General features: G+C 36.2%; 1 protein-coding gene across 1 annotated transcript; it reads left to right on the forward strand.

The window, feature by feature from the left end:
• The first annotated feature begins 745 nt into the window (after positions 1 to 745).
• LOC126978027 (uncharacterized) lies at positions 746 to 20,298 on the forward strand. The gene is made up of 14 exons (XM_050826763.1): positions 746 to 1,011; positions 3,372 to 3,536; positions 5,518 to 5,853; positions 7,875 to 8,028; positions 8,528 to 8,685; positions 9,131 to 9,251; positions 9,978 to 10,099; positions 11,257 to 11,371; positions 12,474 to 12,656; positions 14,991 to 15,240; positions 15,859 to 16,077; positions 16,721 to 16,860; positions 18,803 to 19,033; positions 19,907 to 20,298. Exons 1-14 carry the CDS (start codon positions 752 to 754, stop codon positions 20,282 to 20,284), a joined length of 2,832 nt encoding a protein of 943 aa, XP_050682720.1. The 5' UTR covers positions 746 to 751; the 3' UTR covers positions 20,285 to 20,298.
• Positions 20,299 to 22,654: the final 2,356 nt, after the last annotated feature.

Consider the following 22,654-nt stretch of genomic DNA (forward strand, 5'->3'; position numbering starts at 1 on the left):
TTTTTGTTCGATCATTTTTTTTTCACCGACTACCAATAAAGCTTATTTTAATTTTTCTGCTTAAAATATAGCCAATGTCAGCAAAATTATGTAGCTTTCTATTGGTCAATAATTTTTAAAATAGGTTTAGTGGATCCAGAGCCTACGACCTCACAAAAACACAAACTTAACCTCTTTATAATACTGTATAGATTTATAAAAACATGCTCCTATAAGAGTACAAAGTTGTGTCAAAACTTCAAAAGAAACCGAAGCGAACTTAAGAGGATTTGTGTTTTTTATAAAGAAAAAATATTATTTATAAAATGTGTTAAAATCGCAAATATATAATAATTAATTAATGAACTAATTGATTGATATTGCTTTTTTATCTACACTGAACAATAGTTTATTAATATTAAGCTTTCTTGGTAAATATAGTAAAAGAAGACGATTTCAATCGTTTTTCGATATATTAAATAATTTAACACTACAAGAAACGCTCACTTTAGGTTTATGGGACAGACATTTAATTATTTTTTAGAGAATAAATTAAATTGAAGTTTTAGTATAATGTGCCTTTTTATTATATTTTGTAATCTTTTATTGTCTTTGATATCCATCAAATTACTATATACTTTCTCTGTGATGAAAAAATTGGCGGCAAAATATTGTTAAGTTCATCACGTAACGGACATAAATTTGAAAATTCGACTTACATTTTTGTACCAATTAAATAAAACTAATATTCGAGTAGTAAATAACCGTAAAAATGTATAGTTTAGTCAACTCCGATTTTAATCGGACTTATAATCCCAGTGGCAAGCAAAATGCCCTAAGTGATATTAAAAGATTGCTAACTTCGCGTGATACTACTGCCCAAGCAAAAGCTTGTGGATATTTGATAGAAGTTATTAGTAGATATGATAATAACTTAGAAGAAAAGGAACGCCTAGTAGAATACTTACTTGACAATGACATAGTTGTATTTTTATGTGAAGTAACATCTAATTTGGATTTTAATTTATTTACGTAAGAGGTTTTCTGTAATATTTCATTAATCATTAGGTATTAGTGAATCGTCCTCAGGGGTATGTTATATGATGGTAATATGATAGCGTTTGTTAGCTGTTAAGAATATCAGAATACGCAATAAATATTTACATTTTTTGGTGGAAAAGGAGGACATGAGAGCGTACGCACACTCTAGGAATCACAGGAGCGTTGCCGGCCTATAGGGAAGGTGTACGCGCTTTTTTGTCGTACCGTAAACACCGCACAAGGAAGCTCATTCCACAGCTTTGTAGTACGCAGAAGAAGCTCCTTGAAAACCGCACTGTGGAGGACACATCCAGATGGTGGGGATGATATCCTAATTTATGGCGTGTCGTGCGGAGGTGGAATTCGGCGGCAGGAATCAGGCGAAACAGCTCTTCAGGACACTCCCCGTGATAAATGCGGTAGAAGACACACAATGAAGCGACGTCTCTACGCAACGCCAAGTGTCTATCCAGCCGTTCACAGAGCACTGGGTTCCCGACAATTCGAGCTGCTCACTTACATATTTAATATAATCCTTTGAATTAAATGTATACCTTGTTTGACATGATTTCTGCCGTCGAATCTAATTATTTAATGATAAGGCTGCTTGGCAGTGAATTGGATTGGTCATAATAATTTTGTTTTCTGTGTCTGTTATTACTTCTTATAACAATTATTTTTTTTATTATTAATTGTAATATAATATATTAATTTCAAAAATTGTTCAAAATTTATTGTGAGTGGAGGAGATTATTTAGTAAGCGAAAATATCACACATCTGTAAGGTTTTTTTAGATGAATTTCCGGGGCAGGGCTTGTCATACTCGCTTAAATTGCACTGCTTGTGGCGGCGTCGTTGGGTGGGTCGTTACCTTCCCTATATATTATAGTGCGAAGGAAGCGGAGGCTTTTCCATGCGTTATGCTCGTGAACGGGCATTTCTCGCATAATACCTTTAATTATTTTCAGCATATGTGAATTGGTGTATCTACTGCACTCGTTACTCTTTTGACTAATTTTTTTATGATTAATCACTTCTTTATCTTTTTTAACGTCCACAAGTACTACTTAAGTCAAAACGTGGGAGTAATTTTGGTGCATGACTTTACATACTTTGTATAAAATATAAAGTAAAATGCTGAAACTGTAAATATAGATTAAAGAGAGTGGCAATGAGTTTCTTGCCACTTCTTCTCAGTAAAACTCAACCTTTTCGAAGTGATGGTAAGCCAGTGGGAGGCTCCTTTGTACAGGATGCCGGCTAGATTATGGGTACCACTACTGCGCTTATTTCTGCCGTGAAGCAGTAATGTGTAAGCATTGCTGTGTTTCGGTCTGAAGGGCGCCGTAGCTAGTGTAATTACTGGGCAAATGACACTTAATATCTTATGTCTCAAGATGACGAGCGCAGTTGTAGTGCCGCTCAGAATTTTTGGGGTTTTTCAAGAATCCTGAGCAGTACTGCATTGTTATGGGCAGGTCGTATCAATTACCACCAGCTGAACGTCCTGCTTGTCTCGTCCCTTACTTTCATAAAAAAAATCGTTGACATTCATATCATTTTGATCTAATTGAATAAATGATTTTTCTTTCTTTCTTTAGAATTTAACATTGCACTACACGATACAAAACTTGATTAACACACCTACGATTTGGATAAACCTTAGATCATTATTCGTCTAGATAGACAGCTATGAGAACGTCGATAAAAATTGTGTTTAGAACTAACCTCTATTTTGAGCAATTCACGCACACCAACACAAAGTGTCATAGAAATCGTGTAAGACGTAGCTTGTCACGCACACTTAACTATTATTCCTGGCCTGTTTTTATCGGTTATCTAACAGCAAGAGACTCTTATCTAGACGTATAAATTGTCCAAGGGATAAATTTACTTTCAAGAACTATCAAATTGTGGAACGCTATAACTACTGTATATTTTTAAGGTCGATATAACCTAAAACTCTTCATTTGCATAAGCGTTAGGTACATACAAACATGGCGAAAAAACAAAAGCATCACCATCTGGATGTATTGCGGTCCTCTACAGTGCGGTTTTTTTCCACGTACTACAAAGCTGTGGAATGAGCTTCCTTGTGCGGTGTTTCCGGCACTATACGACATGGGTACCTTCAAAAAAAGTGCGTATACCTTCCTTAGGCCGGCAACGCTCCTGTTATTCCTATGGTGTTGCAAGAATATGTGGGCGGCGGTGATCATTTAACACCAGGTGACCCGTACTCTCGTTTGTCCTCCTTTTCCATAAAAAAAGCAAGAAATGTTACTTCAGGGTCGGTTTTACTTGTATTATTTTAGTTAATTTCTCGCTTCAAGTTCAGATTTACTTTCAGATCAGTGCTAAGATGCATGCGGCTCCTCTGGACTGCTCGTCGCTTCTTCGAAGAGCAAGCGCCCCACGCGATGGCGGCAGTACTTCGCGCGATGTCACATTTTTTAACTGTAGACTCAAACGCGCGTGATGCTTGTCTGCACTTTCTCTGCGATCTTTTATCTGGGTATGATATGTATTCCTAAATACAAAAAAAAACTGGTAGCTAAACCAAGACTTCTTATGCTGCGGCCATATTGTTGCGATAAGGCAAAGAATTGCGTCTGCACAATTCTACGCTCTTTTTCTTTCACATTTTATTACAGCGCATTTGCGATCAAAATTTGATCCTAAAACCATAAGCTCGAGATTATTATATATAAAGTTTTAATTGAGAAATATATTTCTAACACGTACATAGCACGCGCTACCTGTTTCGTACAAATATGTCAATTATCATGACTTTACAAACCGCTTCGTCCAAGATATAATATCTTTACTTCAGAAGTTATTAAAGAAGGTTTCTATTGTAAATAAATACATAATTACATGGATTCAAGAATGTTTAATATGCAGCGGTTTTACGGGCACACCGATTTCTGCCACCACACAGGGAATGGGATAATAATTATTTAATTATTTATATTTAATAATTTTTACACGACGTAGCAGTTAGTACCTAATACTTACTACTTGTTACACATTACTTTCTAGCAATAACATTCATACTAATCACTAATAACAGAGTAGCAAACACTTTATCTCTCGGTTACTGAATGAACAATAAGCAACCGGTTAAATGATCAATATCCCCAATTAGGATCAATATCTGGACGACCGAGCATTCCTCGGATTTAAAGGAATGTAAAAAAGTAGAACAAAAAAAAATAGGATATCTGGATTCGAACCGAGGTCTTCTGCTTTCCGGATCACCCAATTTCCCACCTGAGCTATATTATAGTCTTGTATATGGAGGCGAAATGTACCTTTGTATTGTAATGTTATTGTAATTTCTCATTTAAACACGGATAGTACTACATTTTTGAAAATCGTTGAAGTCATTTTCGAGTCCAACTCGAACTGCTTTTTTTTATTTATTTGTATAACTTTAGCATGTCTCCTCAATTATGACAAATACCTAATCCAAACACCCAGAACTAATTTCCAACAAGCAAGAAACAAAAAGCATCACATACTTTTCAAGTGCTAAATGAGCTGCCCTTCATTGGGCGGCAAAATTTAAATACTAAAAACATTAATTATAGACTAAAAGATTATCTATTACAAAAATTATAGCAGCTAAGAGAATTTGAACCTGCTAAGTCATATAAGTTATATTTATTCGTTTTTATGTCTTTTAAAATATTTTCACTGTTGTTCATTTAATTTATAGCATAAGTTGTGAGTTGTGACGTATTATTAAGTGTTATTAGCATTAGTTGTTAACCTTTGTGTTTTTTTTTAGATGCTAAGGTGACCTAATTTAATATCGGTATATGTAATATGATAAATAAATAATAAAAAAGTAGAAATAAGGGCCTCGCAAGTTACCTGCCGCCCGGAGCCTCGCACTGGACTGACCCAGAGGCGTCTGAGTATTGTCATAACTTATCTCTTCTTAGAATCTTTAAGCGAGCAATTCTTGTATAATATATAATCTGAATCTTGGAGACGCCTCCAACGATTTTAATGAAATTCAGTATACAGGTAGTATTGAGGGCGAGAAATCGAATAGGTATCAATTTAAAAAAAGGAGTTTTATCCGTGTTTTAATGATAAACAGCTACAATAACATTAGAATACAAAGGTAAATTTCGCCACTATATGCAAGACTATATACAATAGCTCAGATGGGACATTGGGTGATATGGTCCTATTAGTTTTTTTTTGTTCAAGTTTTGTACATTCTTAAAAATCCCAGCCAAGCTCGGTCGTCCAGATATTAAGTACTTAATTAAGGATCAATATCAAAAGATTTTTGGATTATTGCACGAGGTCCCTACAAGAGCGAGGCCCCGGGTGATCGCCACCACCTAAAGCCACCGATGTCGGTACATACCTTTATTTACGCGTATGGGTAACCGGTGTTAAGTAATCACCGTCGCCCACATTCTCTTGCAACACCTGAGGAATCAAAGGAGCGTTGCTTATACATCCAAATCTTTCAGGATAAGCGCACACAAGACCACGTCACCACTGTCTTATCAAAGCGCTTACAGCACTGACCAGCTTTTAGCGTGCTTCAGTGCTTTATCCACGCGCATCAACATGGCGTCTAACCCTAAGTGCATTCTGTCAAGCGCTTTAGTGCTGCATGAGCTAATTTCTTACCAGCCCGACGACTTAGTAATGCCCGCATCAATGGCGAAGGAAATTGGGGTGATAGTGAAGACATGGTTTGAAATGCTGGTGTTGGGCCTGAACCATACATCGTTGGTTGGAAATGACGAGGATATAGCGTTGATATTGATTGTTACTTGTAATCTGGGGATAGATACTTTAAGGTAAATAAACCAAGAGACATTTTTGATTTTTATTTATTTAATGAACATACGTAATAGGCTTAGATAATTAATACGTCTAGATAGAGCCTCTTGGCATAAAAAGGCATAAAAGGCATTTATTTTCTCAAAATTGATTCCTTTAGAATTCTTTTTGATGTCATTTCTAATAACTACTAGATACTACTACCGCTTCGGAAACAAATGGCTCTCTGAGAGAGAAGAAGCGGCGCAAGAAACTCTCCCAGCATTCTTTTTTTGCGCTCTTTTCAATAAAAATATACAATATTGTACAGTCATTTCTATCGCTATAAAATAATCACAATCTAGTCCCAGGCTGTCCGATCATTTAGATATTCTTGCTACTAGACAACCGATGAAAACAGGCCATGTTTATTAATTTAGTGTGCGTGACAAGCTACGACTTACACTCGCCATTTTCACGTCACTTTGTGTTAGTGTGCATGCATTACTCAAAATAGTGGTTAACTGTCAACCTCATTTTTTTCGACGTTTTCACAGCTGTCACAGTCTATCTAGACGTATAAATGATATAAGGAAATAAGAATACAAATCGCATCCAGTGCTCAATCATAAATAAATCAATTAGTCATTTGTTTTCTCAAAAGCGTAAGTAGAACATCTTCGCGATAAATAAAAGGATTAAATAGCCATTTATTTTCTCAAAATTCCTTTAGAATTAATTTTGATGTCATTTCTAATATTGTCACCGCTTCGGAAACCAATGGCGCTCTGAGGGAGAAGATGGGGCGCAAAAAACTCTCCCAGCATTCTTTTTTTGCGCTCTTTTTAATAAAATATACAATATTGTGCTGTAATTCTTATTGCTGTAAAATAATCATAATCTAGTCCCAGGCTGTCGGATGACTTAGATATTCAGCTGTGGAGTAATAGGATTTACGACGGAGCCATTTTTTAATAAAACATGTAAATTTATTGGTGAACCAATAGGAGCGCTAGTTGGAAAGTGGCGGTGCGTGCCGACAATCTAGTTGGGGTTAGCAGTTGACATTCACAATATTTTAATAATAAATTTGTTTTATTTCAATCAGCATGATTATTAGAAATTATTTTCAAATAGGTAAGTCACACTACATTTTTTCTATAGTTATGTTTTCGGTTATGTAGGTAGGCAGGTTGTACAGTGTACCTGTTAAAACATAATAGTCATAGAAGTTTTCGTTTGTTCTATAGATTTAATGTTAGCAGAGCTACGAACAAATAAATAAAAGTTTAAAAAACAATAAAACACGCTTTATATAAAATTCAGATAAAAAATTTAATTTGAAAATAGTGTAAAAAAATATATTTCATCATAAAAAAAGCGTGGGGTGTAGAATAATTATTATTTTGATAATATCTTGAAAAGCACCGCATGCTTTTTTACAATAAAATATATTTTTAAGCGTGTTTTTAGTTTTTTAAATTATTATTAATTTTTCATTTTTTATTTAAATTTTTCTATAAAAGCGTATTTTTTTAAAACTATTAAGTACTTTAACATCAATTCCTGCCTTATCAACTACTTAAAGATTAAAATTATATAAATTGGCAAAAATCTTATTTTTGAAAATTGAATAATGGAATAATCTTATCAAATTAGTGTATTGTCATCGGTCCTCGATAAATCTACAAAATTTAAATGAAATCTGGCCGTTTAAAGTGGGTCAAAATCGCCTCTAAAGGTGTCAGTTACAAACATACATACAATCATACAAACATACAAGTGAAGCTAATATAAAGCGTGTATCCATTGTAGATTTATTTGTAGACGATATTTACATCGCTAAATGAATCTGCTAGAATGAAAGCTATTAGGGAAGATCTATTTTATTTGATGTCAGTTTAATCAATACCGTGGCTTCAAAAATAAATGGACTTCTAGGAGAGATGAAACAACACACGAAACCTTCTGGACTCATATAAAAATACTTACATGGACTTAGAATATACTAAAATAGAAAATAAAATAATCAGCACCTGAACTTCATCATACTTTGTAGATTATCGAAGAATTTAGAGAATTCAAAGCCACCGACTGATTTCGTTCAGACAATACTGGTGGATGCGAATGAAATAGAATCACTCCGACAGTGTTCTACAAATATACAAGGCACCGTTCTACAAACCATTGGTGAATTGGCTGTCTTTGTGAAAGTAAGTATTTAATAATATATTTTCTTCTATGATGATTATTTTGACAGAATACAAAACTGACCTATTTAATTTACCTATTTATATAAAATATTTCCTATGTTAGTTATATGTATAGACATTAATTCTTCCAATTTATTTGATAAAATAAATACCTATTTCTTTATTATTTTCTGTAGTGTTAAGCTCTATACTTATAACTTGGGAGACAGTGCAATCCCCCTCCTCGGATGTATTGATGCCCCAATTACATCCTCTTCGAATCGCCAATTTCATCCTTTTCTCTTCAACAATCTGCTATTTCTGCTAACTTTAGGTATCTACACATTCCATGCTCCCTTGCATCACATGTCAAAAATTATTCATGTGATCATCATCATCAGCTGGATCTACGGTGTTCACCTGCAGTGCGGCAACTGCAGTCCATGTTAATAAGTTCGGACAGTGTCTTATTTACAAACATTATTTTTTCATTTTGACCTCCGTATAATTTATGTTTTAGGACAATTTAAATACAATAGGCACTGAAGAATACAAGTCGTTTTTAAAATTTCTGCTCAATTTCTATTACGATGCACAATCTGATATGTTGATAGAACTAAGCGATGTTCTGTTCACAAAAGGTTACCTGTCCAGTTTGCCAAGAGTACAAATCGAGAGGTAAATTTACGTAAATATTAATTAAATAAAACATTGTGTAAATTAGATATTTGGTACAGGGGTTAGTTACCCATCCCAAATAAAGTGGGAGGCTCCTTTGCACAGGATGCCGGCTAGATTATGGGTACCACAACGGCGCCTATTACTCTATTTCTGCGGTGAAGCAGTAATGTGTAAGCATTACTGTGTTTCGGTCTGACGGGTGCTAAGGTAGCTAGTGAAATTACTTGCAAATGAGACTTAACATCTTGTCTCAAGGTGACGAGCGCAGTTGTAGCGCCGCTCAGAATTTTTGGGGTTTTTCAAGAATCCTGCGCGGCACTGCATTGAGTATGCATATATAAAAAATATAATATATTTTGAAAAAATGCGATGTCCCATAATTCAGGACCCAAAAAGAGTCAATTATTATTAAGTATTATAACTATTATTTTCTTGCTTTCAGGAACGATATGTTGCTTCGTAAAATAAGTACCTTTGTTCTAGGCGAACTTTTGAAATCGTTAATAGTAAAATATCTTTTAGTAAATGATGACAACATTGAAAATTGTCATAAACATATACAGGTAAGTATACATATAGGATTTAGGTCTTAATAGTATTATATTACTCAATCGCGTCAAAAAGCTTAATGGATTTCCATGAAGTGTAACACACGGATAAGGATAAGACAATGAAGCATATAAGAAGTTGCGGGTTGAATACAAAAACCTGAATGGTATTTAATTAAAATATACTTTTCACTCGGAACACTTTGCCTCGCGCAGCTAACTTGTGGAATCAATAACCGGCCGCAGTTTTTCTTTCAAACTCCTTAAAGGACTTAATAAGGACTCGCCTCATATGGAATATTGCTCTTATTACTGGTCTTTTCCACTCCTCCTCCTCCTCGTCCTCATCAGCTGGATGACATCCACTGCTGGACAAAGGCCTCCCCCAAAGATCTTCACGACGATCGTCCTGGGCTGCCCTCATCCAACGTTTTCCGGCGATCTTTCTTTTTTATGGAATAGGAGGACATACGAGCGTACAGGTCACCTGGTGTTAAGTGATCTCCGCCACCCACAATCTCTTGCAACACCAGAGGAATCACAGGAGCGTTGCCGGCCGTTAAGGAAGGAGTACGCGCTTTTGACTAAATTGTCGGTTTTTTTCCACTCTACTTCGAAGAATTTGAGTGCGTGCAACGCAAAGCTGCACGATTTATCAAGGATCCAGTAGATAACTAAAGACCAGCGTACATAGAACAAACAGCAAAAAACACTGGTTATGTTTTTCTATCTTTTTCGTAGATGGGACTAGTAGAGTTGCAAAACGGAATAGAAAACCCACGCTGCATCGGAACCGAGTTACAGAAGAGCCAACCGTACAGTTTACTCATCTATATTTATTTTTACTGCCAGTCCTCTGACAAGTAAGCCATTATGTACATCTAATATCTTCTTCTTCTTCGTTATACTCTTGGCAATGCGGTCGTGGTCACCCCGAAGTGACAAATGACTCAATCTCGCGCCGGGAGACGTGTCCGAAGAACTTAAGAATGCAACTCTGTACTAACACCGAAAGGCGCTGTTCTATGCCAAGTTCTTAGAGACTGGAGACATTGGTGCGATACTCGCTCCATGAAACTTCCAGCATGCTCCTCTAGCACCACATCTCCAGAGCATCAATTTTCTTTTTCTCAAAGTCGCAAAGTCCACGTCTCTGCAGCATACAAAAGTATGCGAAACAAGTGTTTGGACGAGCTGGATTTTCGTAGCATCTAATATGGATTCAGATTAAGACTTAATTTTAAAACGTACATAAAAATTCCTTTAAGCTGAATCAGTATCCTAGGAGCTAAACCGCATTATATCCCCCTTCAACCCAGTACCAAAAACATTTTTGCTTCGGCTCCACTTACTACTGCTTTCCGCGTTCACCGTAACCTGCGTGGGCCTATAAAATCCTACACACACGACCCCGAGGGTCAAAGTAAACGCACGTTCTGTCGGATATTTTTGTCGAAATCAAGTTGAGGCACGATGTCCAATGATATTAAACACTTTATCGAGTCACCTAACCAGTAGCAAATATTACCTACTGAAACTGTAAAATTCCGAACTAGACCGGACCGCTTGCAGTGAGCGCGGAACCTAGAACTCGGAACACTGACCGTAGACTCGGCGCCTTTGTGTAAAGTTTTAGTCAAATAGTAACTTTAAATATTGCCTTCATTAGTAGGTACCAAAACAATAAAAATTGTCATTCAATGATTTATTTTGATGGTTGTTTTCCTACCGAAACAATTTATATTAATCCTGATACAGCTATTGTAATAAGTTTGAGTAATATTTTTGAAACTAGAAATAAAAAATGCAAAAACCAGATGGCAACTAAAATAAGTTAGTAAAATGTTAATCATAATTATAAAATGCGAAGATACTTTTCCCCAACCTTTGTTTCATAATAAAAGAGCATTTTTTGAAAGTGAACTGTTTATTGATTGGAATTTTAGATCACGTTAAAAGCATCGATAAAATAACGATTTCCTAATAATAATGTTACTAAATCTGAGGTATATCATTTCAGCCCAGAAGAATGTACATCGCAGCTTCTCCCCTACCTAGTGGAGCACATCTTAAGACTGCAGAAAACATTGATGCCACCACTCTACATTACAAAGGCTCTATGGCTTGTTTTTGCAGTAAATTTCTTTTTTATGTTTTTGTCTATGTGGGCCAAATAGGTCCCTCTGAATTTGCTTGGGCATATATCACCGGGATTGTTTCGAAAAATTTCACCCGCACCTTGTTGATGTCTGGCATTACATAACCACGCGTTTCGCAAGAGACTTTTGCTTCGTAAAGACATTTTATGGATTCATATTCCCGACCTGTTACGATTTAGGGATCTCAAGATAAGAGGTTAATAGCCGGTAATACTTTTATTGACCTCTGGTATTGCAGATATCCATGGGCAACCTGTGTGAATGCAAGAAAATTGTAACCCACGTTTTAGAATTATCAAATAGAAACAAAATTAAATGTCTTCTATAAATTGTTGAACTCTGTCAGATTCTTTGGATCATATGAAGAAAAACATAATAACGAGATATATAAGGGCTTGGCCTTTATCGAAGTAAGACATGCTGTCTGCGACTGGGATGACGTTCCTAAGTTATTTAAAAAGTTCTCATGGCACGGTTATCGTTTAAAATGAAAATATGGAACGAACTACCTATAGGGCTGTTTTTTTATAAATCGAAATAGCATGCGTTTGAAAGCTGACATCATTTTTAGGATGTCATTTATTTGTTATTTGATAATGCAAGCTTGTATGTAATATATATAGAATTGGTTTCGTCACTTACATTTCTTCAATCGCACCTTACCTCAAGGTGGGATTGCCTCGCTTCTCCTCCTTGTTGAGATTACGAACATTTGCGGTCCTGATATATTCCCCTGGCAATTCACCCACATTAAACTTTTTTGTATAAAATTCTCTTATTCTTGGCATAATCGAACTATCGATAGATAATTGTCTAGCTCAATTATAACACTTCCATCGAAATTCGTTCTTTTAAATTGTGCAGTTAGTCTACTTTTATCTATGAGTTCTAGTCAGATACTGTTGCTAAATATCCCAAACTAACTCCATGCATACTGCGCTCAACTCTTATTTCTACTGCTTTTAATCTATTTTTACTACTTTCTGCCACACCCAGCATTCATTACCTTAAATTTAAGTGATTATTAAATGTAAGTGAGCGTAAGAATCAACATTTTTATCAATATTTCTTCCTATAGATGTCAACAATATCTAACGGAGCCTTCAAGTCCTTGGAAGAACGTGTCTACTTAGAGAAGGCGACAGATCGCATTGTAACCATGATACAAGCAAACATTCAAACCTTGTATACCCACAACCCAGCGATTCTTTTCTGGGCGTTCTCTTCTGTGCGAATACCTAATTATGTTAGGAGACTTGTGGTGAGTAAGTATTTTAAACTACACTGGCCTGCAAAAGTAAGTATCACACTTTTCAAATTAATTTTTTTTCTTAACTATAGAAGTTAGAGATTTAAGATTAAAAAAGTTTTGTTGCAAATTTTATAGGCTTTTTTTTCTTACAATTTCTCTTAAATTTTATTCTTACAAACTAAAATTATACATTAGTAACATTTTTAACTTAAAAAAGATAAAACAATAAAAATAGACATTTTTAGTTTAGTGTTAAAAAATTCAACTAAAATGTATTACATGTTATTTAATTTTTAATAACTGGTATTCCCTTCTCGAGCTCTGATTACAGCTTCGAGCCGGTTTGGCATACTGAACACTAGGTTTCGGAGCCGATGTTGGGGAATATTCTCCCATTCTTCTACCAGGGCCTGCTTTAGTGCCCTGAGGGTAGTAGGTGGTGGTCTGCGATTTCTGACTAACCTCCCAAGCTCATCCCAGGCGTGTTCAATCGGTTTGAGATCAGGACTTCTTGATGGCCAAGCCATCACGCTGATACCGACCTCCTGAATATACTCTTGTACGATATGAGCCGTGTGTGGCCGGGCATTATCATGCATCAGCATCGATCCATCACCGATATTTGCTAAATACGGCCCTGCATACTCATTGAGAATCTCTTGAGCATATCTTTCCCCAGTGAGGGTGCCATTTTCTATGGCTACTAGCTCTGTGCGACCTTCTAAAGATATGCCAGCCCATACATGTACACTGCCTCCACCGTATTGGACTCTTTCTGAGATGCAGGCTTGAAGGTATCGCTCACCAGGTCGCCTGTAAACACTTCGCCTTCCATCAGAAGTGTAAAGGGAGAATCGAGACTCATCTGCAAACAAAATTCTTGACCATTCTTCTTCATCCCACTGCATGTGTTCACGGGCGTATCGCAGTCTCGCTACTCGATGCTGTCTCTCGAGTTTTGGGCCACTCGCTGGACTTCGGGGTTTCAAATTTGCTTCAGCAAGTCTTCTTCTCCCTGTACTGTCACTAATGTTGTCCCTCCGGGTCTGAAGTAGCTATTGCTGGACTTCAACTGCATTTTAGTGGCGATTTCTTAACACAGTGGAAATAATATAACGATCTTCTCGGGCACTGGTACACCTGGGTCTGCCATTACAAGGTCTTCTCAGATGGTGTCCAGTCTCTTCGTACCTTCGCTTTACCTTCTGGACCGTTCGTACCGTCACACCCACCATTCTTGCAGTGCGACGCATACTGATGCCTAGTTCCAGAAAAGCCATGATCCTAGCACATTCTTCAACTGAAAGAGGCATGATAAATAAAAGTTATATGCATAAATTTTTAAAACAAGACCCATCGATCTTGAAAAAAATTTAAAACAGAAAGAAAAATGTGAATGGTAAAATTGTAATTCGGAAACGTCCACTTTGAAAAAGGAATTGTTTTGTTTTTGAAGTTTTTTTTCAGCCAATTCTTAAAAGAAGGTTACCGACTATAAAGTTTTTATGTACAAAATTAAATTCTCTTTGCAGTCCTTTTTATTTCGAAAGTATATCTTGTGAACTTAAAACGTTATCCCAATTTTAAAAGTGTGATACATACTTTTGAAGGCCAGTGTATAATAATAACACTAATATCATATAGGTAATCTTTATAGCTATCTGTACATTTTTCGACTTACAAAGTTACTAATTATGCTAATAAAGAACTAATTGTTCTTGGCCCTTAGGTAAGATTGTAATCAAAATGAGCTAATCTACAAATGTAACTAGTTTATTACAAACGCCACAATTGCAAGCATAGTTTGCCTTAAAATAAGAAGTTTTCGTACTAATGCTTTTTTTTAGAAAAATTTACTAGACGAGGATATCGTTCACCTGATGGTAAGTGATACGCATTACAACGCATTGCCGCTCAGGATGCAATTGCACTCTTGTGCTATTGTGTTTATCTTATTAGCCCAGTAATTTTACTAGCTATGGCGTTCTTCGAACCGAAACACTAATAGTGCTTGCAGACTATACAGCTGCTTGAAGGCAGAAAACAGTGCCGCTGTGGGGGTGCTGCGGCTATCTAGCTGACATCCTGCAAAAAAACCCCGTACTTATTAATAGAAAGCAAATGAGTTTGCCCGATAGTTATTTCCGCAATAATCATCTTCTGCATCAAAGAAGTTATACGAATATACGCTGGCTTTATTTCATGTTGTATCATCCGGAAAAAGTCACCTAAATTACTTTCCTATTCAAAGAACGACTGCGTTTTGGAAGGTCTCCAAAACATTCAGGCAGAAATCTGGTAGAATAAAACCAATCAAACTGACAACTTAGCTTAACATTTTAGCTCACGCAATGGCTGAACAAAGAGAATTCGCTACCAGAAGATCTTACGAAGGAGCCATTAGTTTGGCAACTGCTACTGTCTATACTAACTCAGAGTAAAGATCCGGCTATCGTGTCTAACTGTGTAACAACACTCAACAGATGCTTAGAGACAAGTGATGATGAAGTGGCGCAGGAATTCGGTACATTGATATGGTCCATGTTGCCCGATGTTTTGTCTACAACCCTGATAAACTATGAAAATGTCGTAGGTTGGTACTGAAATGAACAAACTTGATTAAAGTGTTTTACAGTTTGCAATTTTCCCACATATCTTTGTAAACATTCTAGTGATATTAAAAAGGATTGGGGAGATAATGTAAGGGATTAAATCGCTGTGACAACCCATTGAATAACCTGTGTTACCAGACTATTAATAGACACAATAAAACTTTCCGCTTGTGACAGAAAAAAATTCACGACCGTGTTCGTCCCGTAGCAGAGGCACGGAAAACGACTTCGCAGATAAAATCACCGATCGCCGACGCCTGCTGACGTCAGGCTGATATGTACCTGTTATGATGTGCGTGTATTATACTACAAAATCCTTCGTATATTGGACAGTATCGAGACGATATAGTCTCATACTTTTCAATACAAATAATACTTGTTAATTTGAGATGTATCAAGCATCAACAAATGAACGAGTTTTTATTTTATTATCCTTTAAATACATTAGATGGATAAAAGGTAAGTATTAAACTTAAGAAGTCAATCTATCTCTTACATTAACTTTCGCCGTGTTTCTATGCCGTGCTTTTTCTTCTATGCCGAGTGAAGCTGCTGACATATTACCTACTATATAGTAATTTATTGGATTTATCTTTCAGATTGGAATATTTGCTACCTCCTAGACATAGCGACTACGCTCGTGCCAAGAAAATTAAACGATACTGTTTGCCTTAAGATAAGCGTTCTGGTAACCACACTGCTCTCAAAGGCATTACCTGATACGAGCGATATTGAAACAAAGGATCACTTTCAATATGTCTGCCTCACACTTTGTTTGATAATCCTACAGTTCTCCAACGAAAAAAACGATAATAGAGGTAAGGGAATGATAATTTAATTGTTGCATATATTTTTCTGAAGTGGAGTGAAGGAACGAGCAAAAGTAAGTATCTTACTTGATGTTGAGTGCCCATAACAGAGAACCTGATTTAAGATTTGAGTCGTAACATAGCACAAAATCTACTACATAGCGCGATGCGATACGATCCCGAATATTTAGTACTGTGGCGATCAGCCTGAGATCTGTAACGTTTTATTTGCCTATAATGATAACCTATTTTAATTATATTCAAATATGCATACTATAATATACTCAACAACCGGCAAAAATCTTTGCTACATCATTTTAATATCTCAGTAATACATGTAGCTCTGTGTACTATAGAAACAAGAGGAGGCGCTATATCAAGAATATGTAAATTTGGATTTCAGAATCTTGACAACACTTTGTCAAAAATCTTGAAAAAATTCTGAATCCAGTGGTTTAGGACATGCAGTCCACTAGCAGACAGACAGCACGCATACTACGGGCATGGCACCCTAAAAAGCCCCGATGATTTTGTATCTCGTAATGTGTCTTTTTTTATGTAATATCTGTTCCCGTTTGATTAAGGGATGCTTGACACAGTGAAAGTTCTGCCACCTGTTCCCGAAAAAAATAATGTTGGCACTTTTTTACAGTTCTTTTGACGTACGCGAACAAGTCAATATTCCTAGCCAACGTACTGTCGTGTATCACAAGCGGCGATGACTCTGTCGCGTGCGCTGCTCTTCGCTTGCTCTCCAACATCGTGTACAGTTTCCAGAAGAACAACTACCAAGTAAGTGCCCAAAGCAGTCTTGATTAAAATCTTTTATTGATTATAAAATATATTTTATTCTTACAAAACTAATCTTATAACTATATTTACAATACTAAACCTACATAAAACTATCACACGTGGAAGCGTACCAAGAATACTGGTAGCATTTCCGCGTTGGATTGCTAGGCTGATCCGTTGACCGAAATAGCTGCCAGCGCTTGGGTTTCCAGTAGCCTTATTGAGGCCGCGAATATAGTTCTTTGAACATTCTCCGCGGCTCTGGGCACCACGAACCAAGTGTCCCGACACAAAACGGCACAAAGATGTATAACTCGAAACTGCAGCCCCACCAACTGACATAACTTGAATATGAGAAGGAGCCAGAGTGTCGACGCAAGTCGCGTCCCACACCAGTGCCCTTTTCCGTACCAAAGCCACCAGGGTCATTCCATCATTTTATTCTTAGTTAAAACTATTTAATATGTACACAAGAATTATGTGAATGTTCATTAGTAGTACCTATCATTATTTAATCCTATAAAAGAAACAATTGACAGAGGAGGAGCCTGCTTTATAAAAGGGAAGCCAGACAGACTGGCGCCGTGTTATGTATACGTGTTACGTTACAAAGAGGTTTACCGTCCTAGCATATGTATCAAATGTCAATCACTGAATCACCTCTACTATTTACCACTGACATCGATAGGAAAACTATTTACAAAAAACATTATGTACTTCATTACGTTGGTTCCTGAAGTATAAATAACGCGGAAAATGATCGAAATTAATTCAAAATGCAATAATACTTCAGAGTACTATACGCTTCTCTCGCAGCCAATTGTATTATATGTCAAAATTAGTGCTCTGGGCGCTCGTGAGTGGCGCTTCAAATAGGCACGAAAATTTGCTGTCAAACTATGGAACAGCCTGTTCAGTGTTTTTTTTTTTTTTTTTTTTAATTTATTTAATGGCACGGGATTCAAGTCCATAGGCCATCAGTGGTATTTATAAAGGTCAGTGTTGTCAATACTTTTTATTATTATCGTGGGGTACTTGGACGGAATACAATGTTATTGTAATTAAAACATTACCGAGTCTCGAGGGGAAATGATGACATCTCGGTCGGCCAAAAGCACACTTACTACAAACGACCATGACGCAGATACCAATGAAAACACATTACACCATCGACTACCGTATTGACAAACAAAGTTTGCGATAGAGAAGATTATTTCTAACGGTGATAAATAGAAAAGGATCGATTTCCTTTCATCTATTGTTTCTGTAACCGATTTTAGTTGACAAGTCATAAAGTCAGCCGCGCCTGAAAGTGGCTGCTTGGTATATTGAATATCAAACCACTAGCTAATACACAGGCAACGCAGTGACAAATCAATGTGTTAATTATCGTTAACTATTCATTAAAGCAAATTATTTATTTATTATATTTATATATTATTAGCTTACTTTCTTAGGTATATTTTAATAAAAAAATATAAGCCTTTATACAGAAAGATATTTTTTTTCATACATATTTATTATACTATTCCTAACTTAATATCTATCACCATATGTTTGTCTATTGCCAAAGGCCTCTTCTAACTTTTTCCATTCTTTCCTATCTTTAGCTATGCTAGACCGTGCCTTGCCTGTTATCGTCCTCAGTTCATCTGACAATCTCCTGTATTGTCCTCTCCGTTTTCTTTTTAGGTTTCTAGGTCTGTAATGGATTTACTCTAATTATCTATATTTCGAAGGGTGTGCTCTGTCCAGCGCCATTTAAGAATTCTTTTTTGAAAGAAAAAAAAAAAGCTGAACATAAATGACATTGGTTATTTTTTTCTATATTATATCGAAGATTCTCATTGTATATTTTTTATTAATATTCAGCATAATCATTTCCATGGGCTCTTTAAAACATTCGGTAATCATAGCCTAATAAATTATAATTCCTTTACAGCCTAATTCACTTCTCCAAATACGTACCGACGAAATAGTGAAATGCTTACGCCAGGACAGTTCAGTTGAGCGCGATAGTTCAGTCCTACAACTTGTTTTCACGGTGCTGAATTCCGGGTTCAATACTCCAATAGCAATGACGTACAGTTTTGAAGAAATAGCTACTGATGATCAAGAGTGCTGCGCATTGAGGGCTTTGATGTTTAGAGTGCAGATTGTACTGTGCTATAGGGTATGTTGGCAGATGTAATATAATTAGCTTTTTATTGGATTGCACTTCTAACTGTTCCGAGGGTCACCAAATGCTTAGTAATCAATAGTCGTACCAATAGAACACTTCCACTAGAAACACAGTATACAAATTCGACAACAATAAACGATAAATAGAAAACAGAATATTTCCTTCCGATTCAGTTTCCAATATTTCCTTAATTTTCCGTCGATTCGTTAATTTTTGAAGTGAAAACTTCTTTAGCGGCACTGAGCACTTTTCTTGGGTTGGGTATAAAATGTTAAACTTGCGTCAGGACACGTGGCCTGATCGAAAATTCGTAAAACAGACGTTGAAATTAAGGGTGAAAATTGTTTTTCTGAGAGATAAACATTTTAATATAAAATAGGTAATTGTATTAGTTCGGACGTGTATATTTTTTATGTAATATAAATTGTCATTTTTATAACGATTGCACAATAAATGAATATTGTATATAATTATTAAATTTAATGAATGCTAGTTTTTTTAATACTAATAAATAAAGCGATTCGTGCGAAGTTATTCCCTAACCATTCCAAAATATTAAAAATGCACAACGTTAATGTTCAAGTTTTCACTTCTATCGGCACTCCTGGAGCGCAACCCGTTATTTTTATTTGTTAATTTGTTACGATTATTTTGTTCATATAAATTTTTATAAATTGCCGAGAACGGAACCCTGATTTTCGTGTTTTAACTCACGACTTTAAGTCGGAGCTGCAGTTGTCCTTATCGCACTGATTATAAAACAGGATTTAGCAAATGTTTCCTATAAATGACCTTACTGATCGTGGCGTTTGGTAAATCATTAATCAAAAAAAAATATGATTTATTTTATTCATATTTTTCTAGGATTCGGAACACCGCACATCAATAGGCTGGAAAACATTAAGTTCTATTTTCAAACACACTATCATCTACAAAAACGATTCTAGACTAGTAAATACATTAACATGCCAACCATGGATCTATAGCCTCATACGATTTACTTTAGCACAAGAAATTACTGTAGAATTCTTAACATTTCTAAACAATTGGATAAGTCTTTTGAGAATCGCAATAAAGAAGAATATGGAAATACGCAAGACGTGTATCTCAAAGAATAGTATCATAACACGAACTATGAATCTGTTGAAGAAATCTTTACCTGATGAGAACTACAAAGATACAACTAAACAGATATTGGAAGTCTCATGTGACATTTTGGATAATTATTGCAATAATAATTAAAAACTTACTTTACTGCACCAATAATTTAATTATTTTTTTTGCAAATCCAATAAAAATATACTGATTTGATTTGTTTTTTAATATTTTTATGGAATAGAAGGACAAACGAGCGTACGGGGGTCACCTCATGTTAAATGATCACTGCCTCCCACATTCTCTTTAACACCAGAGGAAGGAATCACAGGAGTGTTGCCAGTCTTTTAGCAAGGTATACCTACGCGCTTTTTTGAAGGTACGCATGTTGTATTGAAACATCGCACAAGGAAGCTCATTCCACAGCTTAATTGTACATGAAGAAAGTTCCTTCAAAACTGCGATGTGGAAGAACGCCAGACGGCGATGACGAATGGGGATAATATCCTAATTTGTGGCATGTCGTGCGAAGGTGGAATTATTAAGCGGCAGAAATCAGGTCAAACGGCTATTTGGGGCACTCCTCGTGATAAATGCGCTATAAGAAACATACTGAAACGACGTCACTACGCAACGCAAAGTGATCTAGCCTCTTACAGAGCACTGGATCCCTGACAATTCACGCAGCTCTATGTCTGTCTAGTTATGTATCTGGCGGCATGTGTGGCCGGATCTGCGCTTTGTAGAGCGCTAGAATGTGGGCGGGCTTGAATAATTGTCGTGTTCTATTTATGCCTCCCAGCTTCTTAGAAGCCAATTTAGCTTTGCCGCAAAATTAGCAATAGCTCGTGGTTTCGAGATCAAGTATTCCGATAATAGGCGAGGCTTTAAGGGAAGTGTTGTCAAAGCGCGATCGACAAATGAGTTTTATTTAGCGGTAAAGGGGGCAAACTTGAGTCTTCCGGGGGTTAAATTACAGGTTCATTTTACTCCATTCCACGAACTTCTCCAGGAAGGACTCGATAGAACAGACTCGTTTCCTCCGGCACTGGTCCATGATTTCCCGAGAGAGACCTGCATGGCCCGTGTATACGGCATCTCCAGTATTGTTTTCCGCATATTACTGCATGTAAGAGGCGTCCAATATATCATTGATATCCAGAAGAAACAATGTATATCACACAGACTTGGAGAACTCCAGCGTTCACAGGTTTTTGATTCGAGCAATAACTTTAACAACGACCTGTATGCTGCACCTCGATTGTATGGTAGGCCTTCGCTATTACTAGCCGCCACAGACCATGGCGATTCTTGATAAAGATAAAAAAATTGATAGTTGTAGAGACTGCCGATAGTAGTCAAAACTAAGAACTGTTAGTATTATAATATGAAATTTCATAATGTTTAAAAATAAATAAATTATCAATTTCAATTTATTTTGATACTTATTTTCAATAATATATTAAATAAAACAAAAACACTATTTTAACATTGCATAGTATAATTCACACATTAAACTTTTCACAAAATCCATTCATTTCAGTTATATACACAGTATTAATGACGAAAAATACGTCATATGTACAAATATACTTCTATAAGCATTTCGGTGACGCGAACTCACATTTTCACGATTCACCCGTACAAAAAGTATGAAACTATATGCATCTATATTTATTTTTTTAATTACCTATTTATTTATAGCGTGCGCCAGTCATGAGCATGTCGGTGACGCAAACCCATAAGATTTTCACCTAACAAAACTGCCAAACGCGGCTAAAGAAGTTTTCTCTTCAAAAGCACCGCCAACTATCCCGTGGTGTCAGAGTTCTATGCTGTACAGTTCAGACACAAAACTGTTCCGCGAGCTCTGTTTTCTTTGGACGTAAAGAAGTCGAGCAGGCTGGATGCCATTTCTCCCATCGTGCTCAGAACGTGTGCCCCTGAGTTGACGCCGGTGCTCACGCATTTATTTCCGCACTCATATTTTCAAAAGGCATACTCCCGGACTCATAGTAGTCAGCTCTTGTCTATCCGATCCAAAAATAAAGAAGACAGTTCGGTTCCAGTTACTACAGGTCTATAGGCCTACCACACTGCTCTCCGAATTCATGGAGGGCATTATAACAGTTCGCCGCTATTTATTTCGATGTGTTCACAGTTATCATAATCTATATAGACGTATAAATTATATAAGACTGAGATGATTTAATATTTCTAAGAAAGTAATGACAATGTTTTATTTTGATTTTATATTAAACCTTAATAAAAAGATGATTATTTTATATTCCTTATTAAGTACTTTTATTCAATGATAATATTGTACTCCTTAAGATAAAATTAGAACTTCTTCTCCATAGAATAATGAATGGCTTTTTGCGTTGTCGGCTAACTGATTATCTGAAACTTTCTCTGTGGCGTCTTTCATCGTTTCTTGCTTGTTTCATGTATTTGACATTTGTATTTTGTCATTTGTGCTTTGTGGTTTGTTTGTGGTCCTGTGGTCGGACCTATTTG

This window comes from Leptidea sinapis, chromosome 46 (genome assembly GCF_905404315.1).
Source record: "Leptidea sinapis chromosome 46, ilLepSina1.1, whole genome shotgun sequence".
Classification (NCBI taxonomy): domain Eukaryota; kingdom Metazoa; phylum Arthropoda; class Insecta; order Lepidoptera; family Pieridae; genus Leptidea; species Leptidea sinapis.

Excerpts from the sequence above, each read along its gene's own strand:
- LOC126978027 (XM_050826763.1), top strand. The coding sequence starts at position 752 with ATGTATAGTTTAGTCAACTCCGATTTTAATCGGACTTATAATCCCAGT. Across the intron at positions 11,372-12,473 it reads CTCTATGGCTTGTTTTTGCA|ATGTCAACAATATCTAACGG; the intron begins GTAAATTTCTTT and ends TTCTTCCTATAG. Across the intron at positions 15,241-15,858 it reads AAACTATGAAAATGTCGTAG|ATTGGAATATTTGCTACCTC; the intron begins GTTGGTACTGAA and ends TTTATCTTTCAG.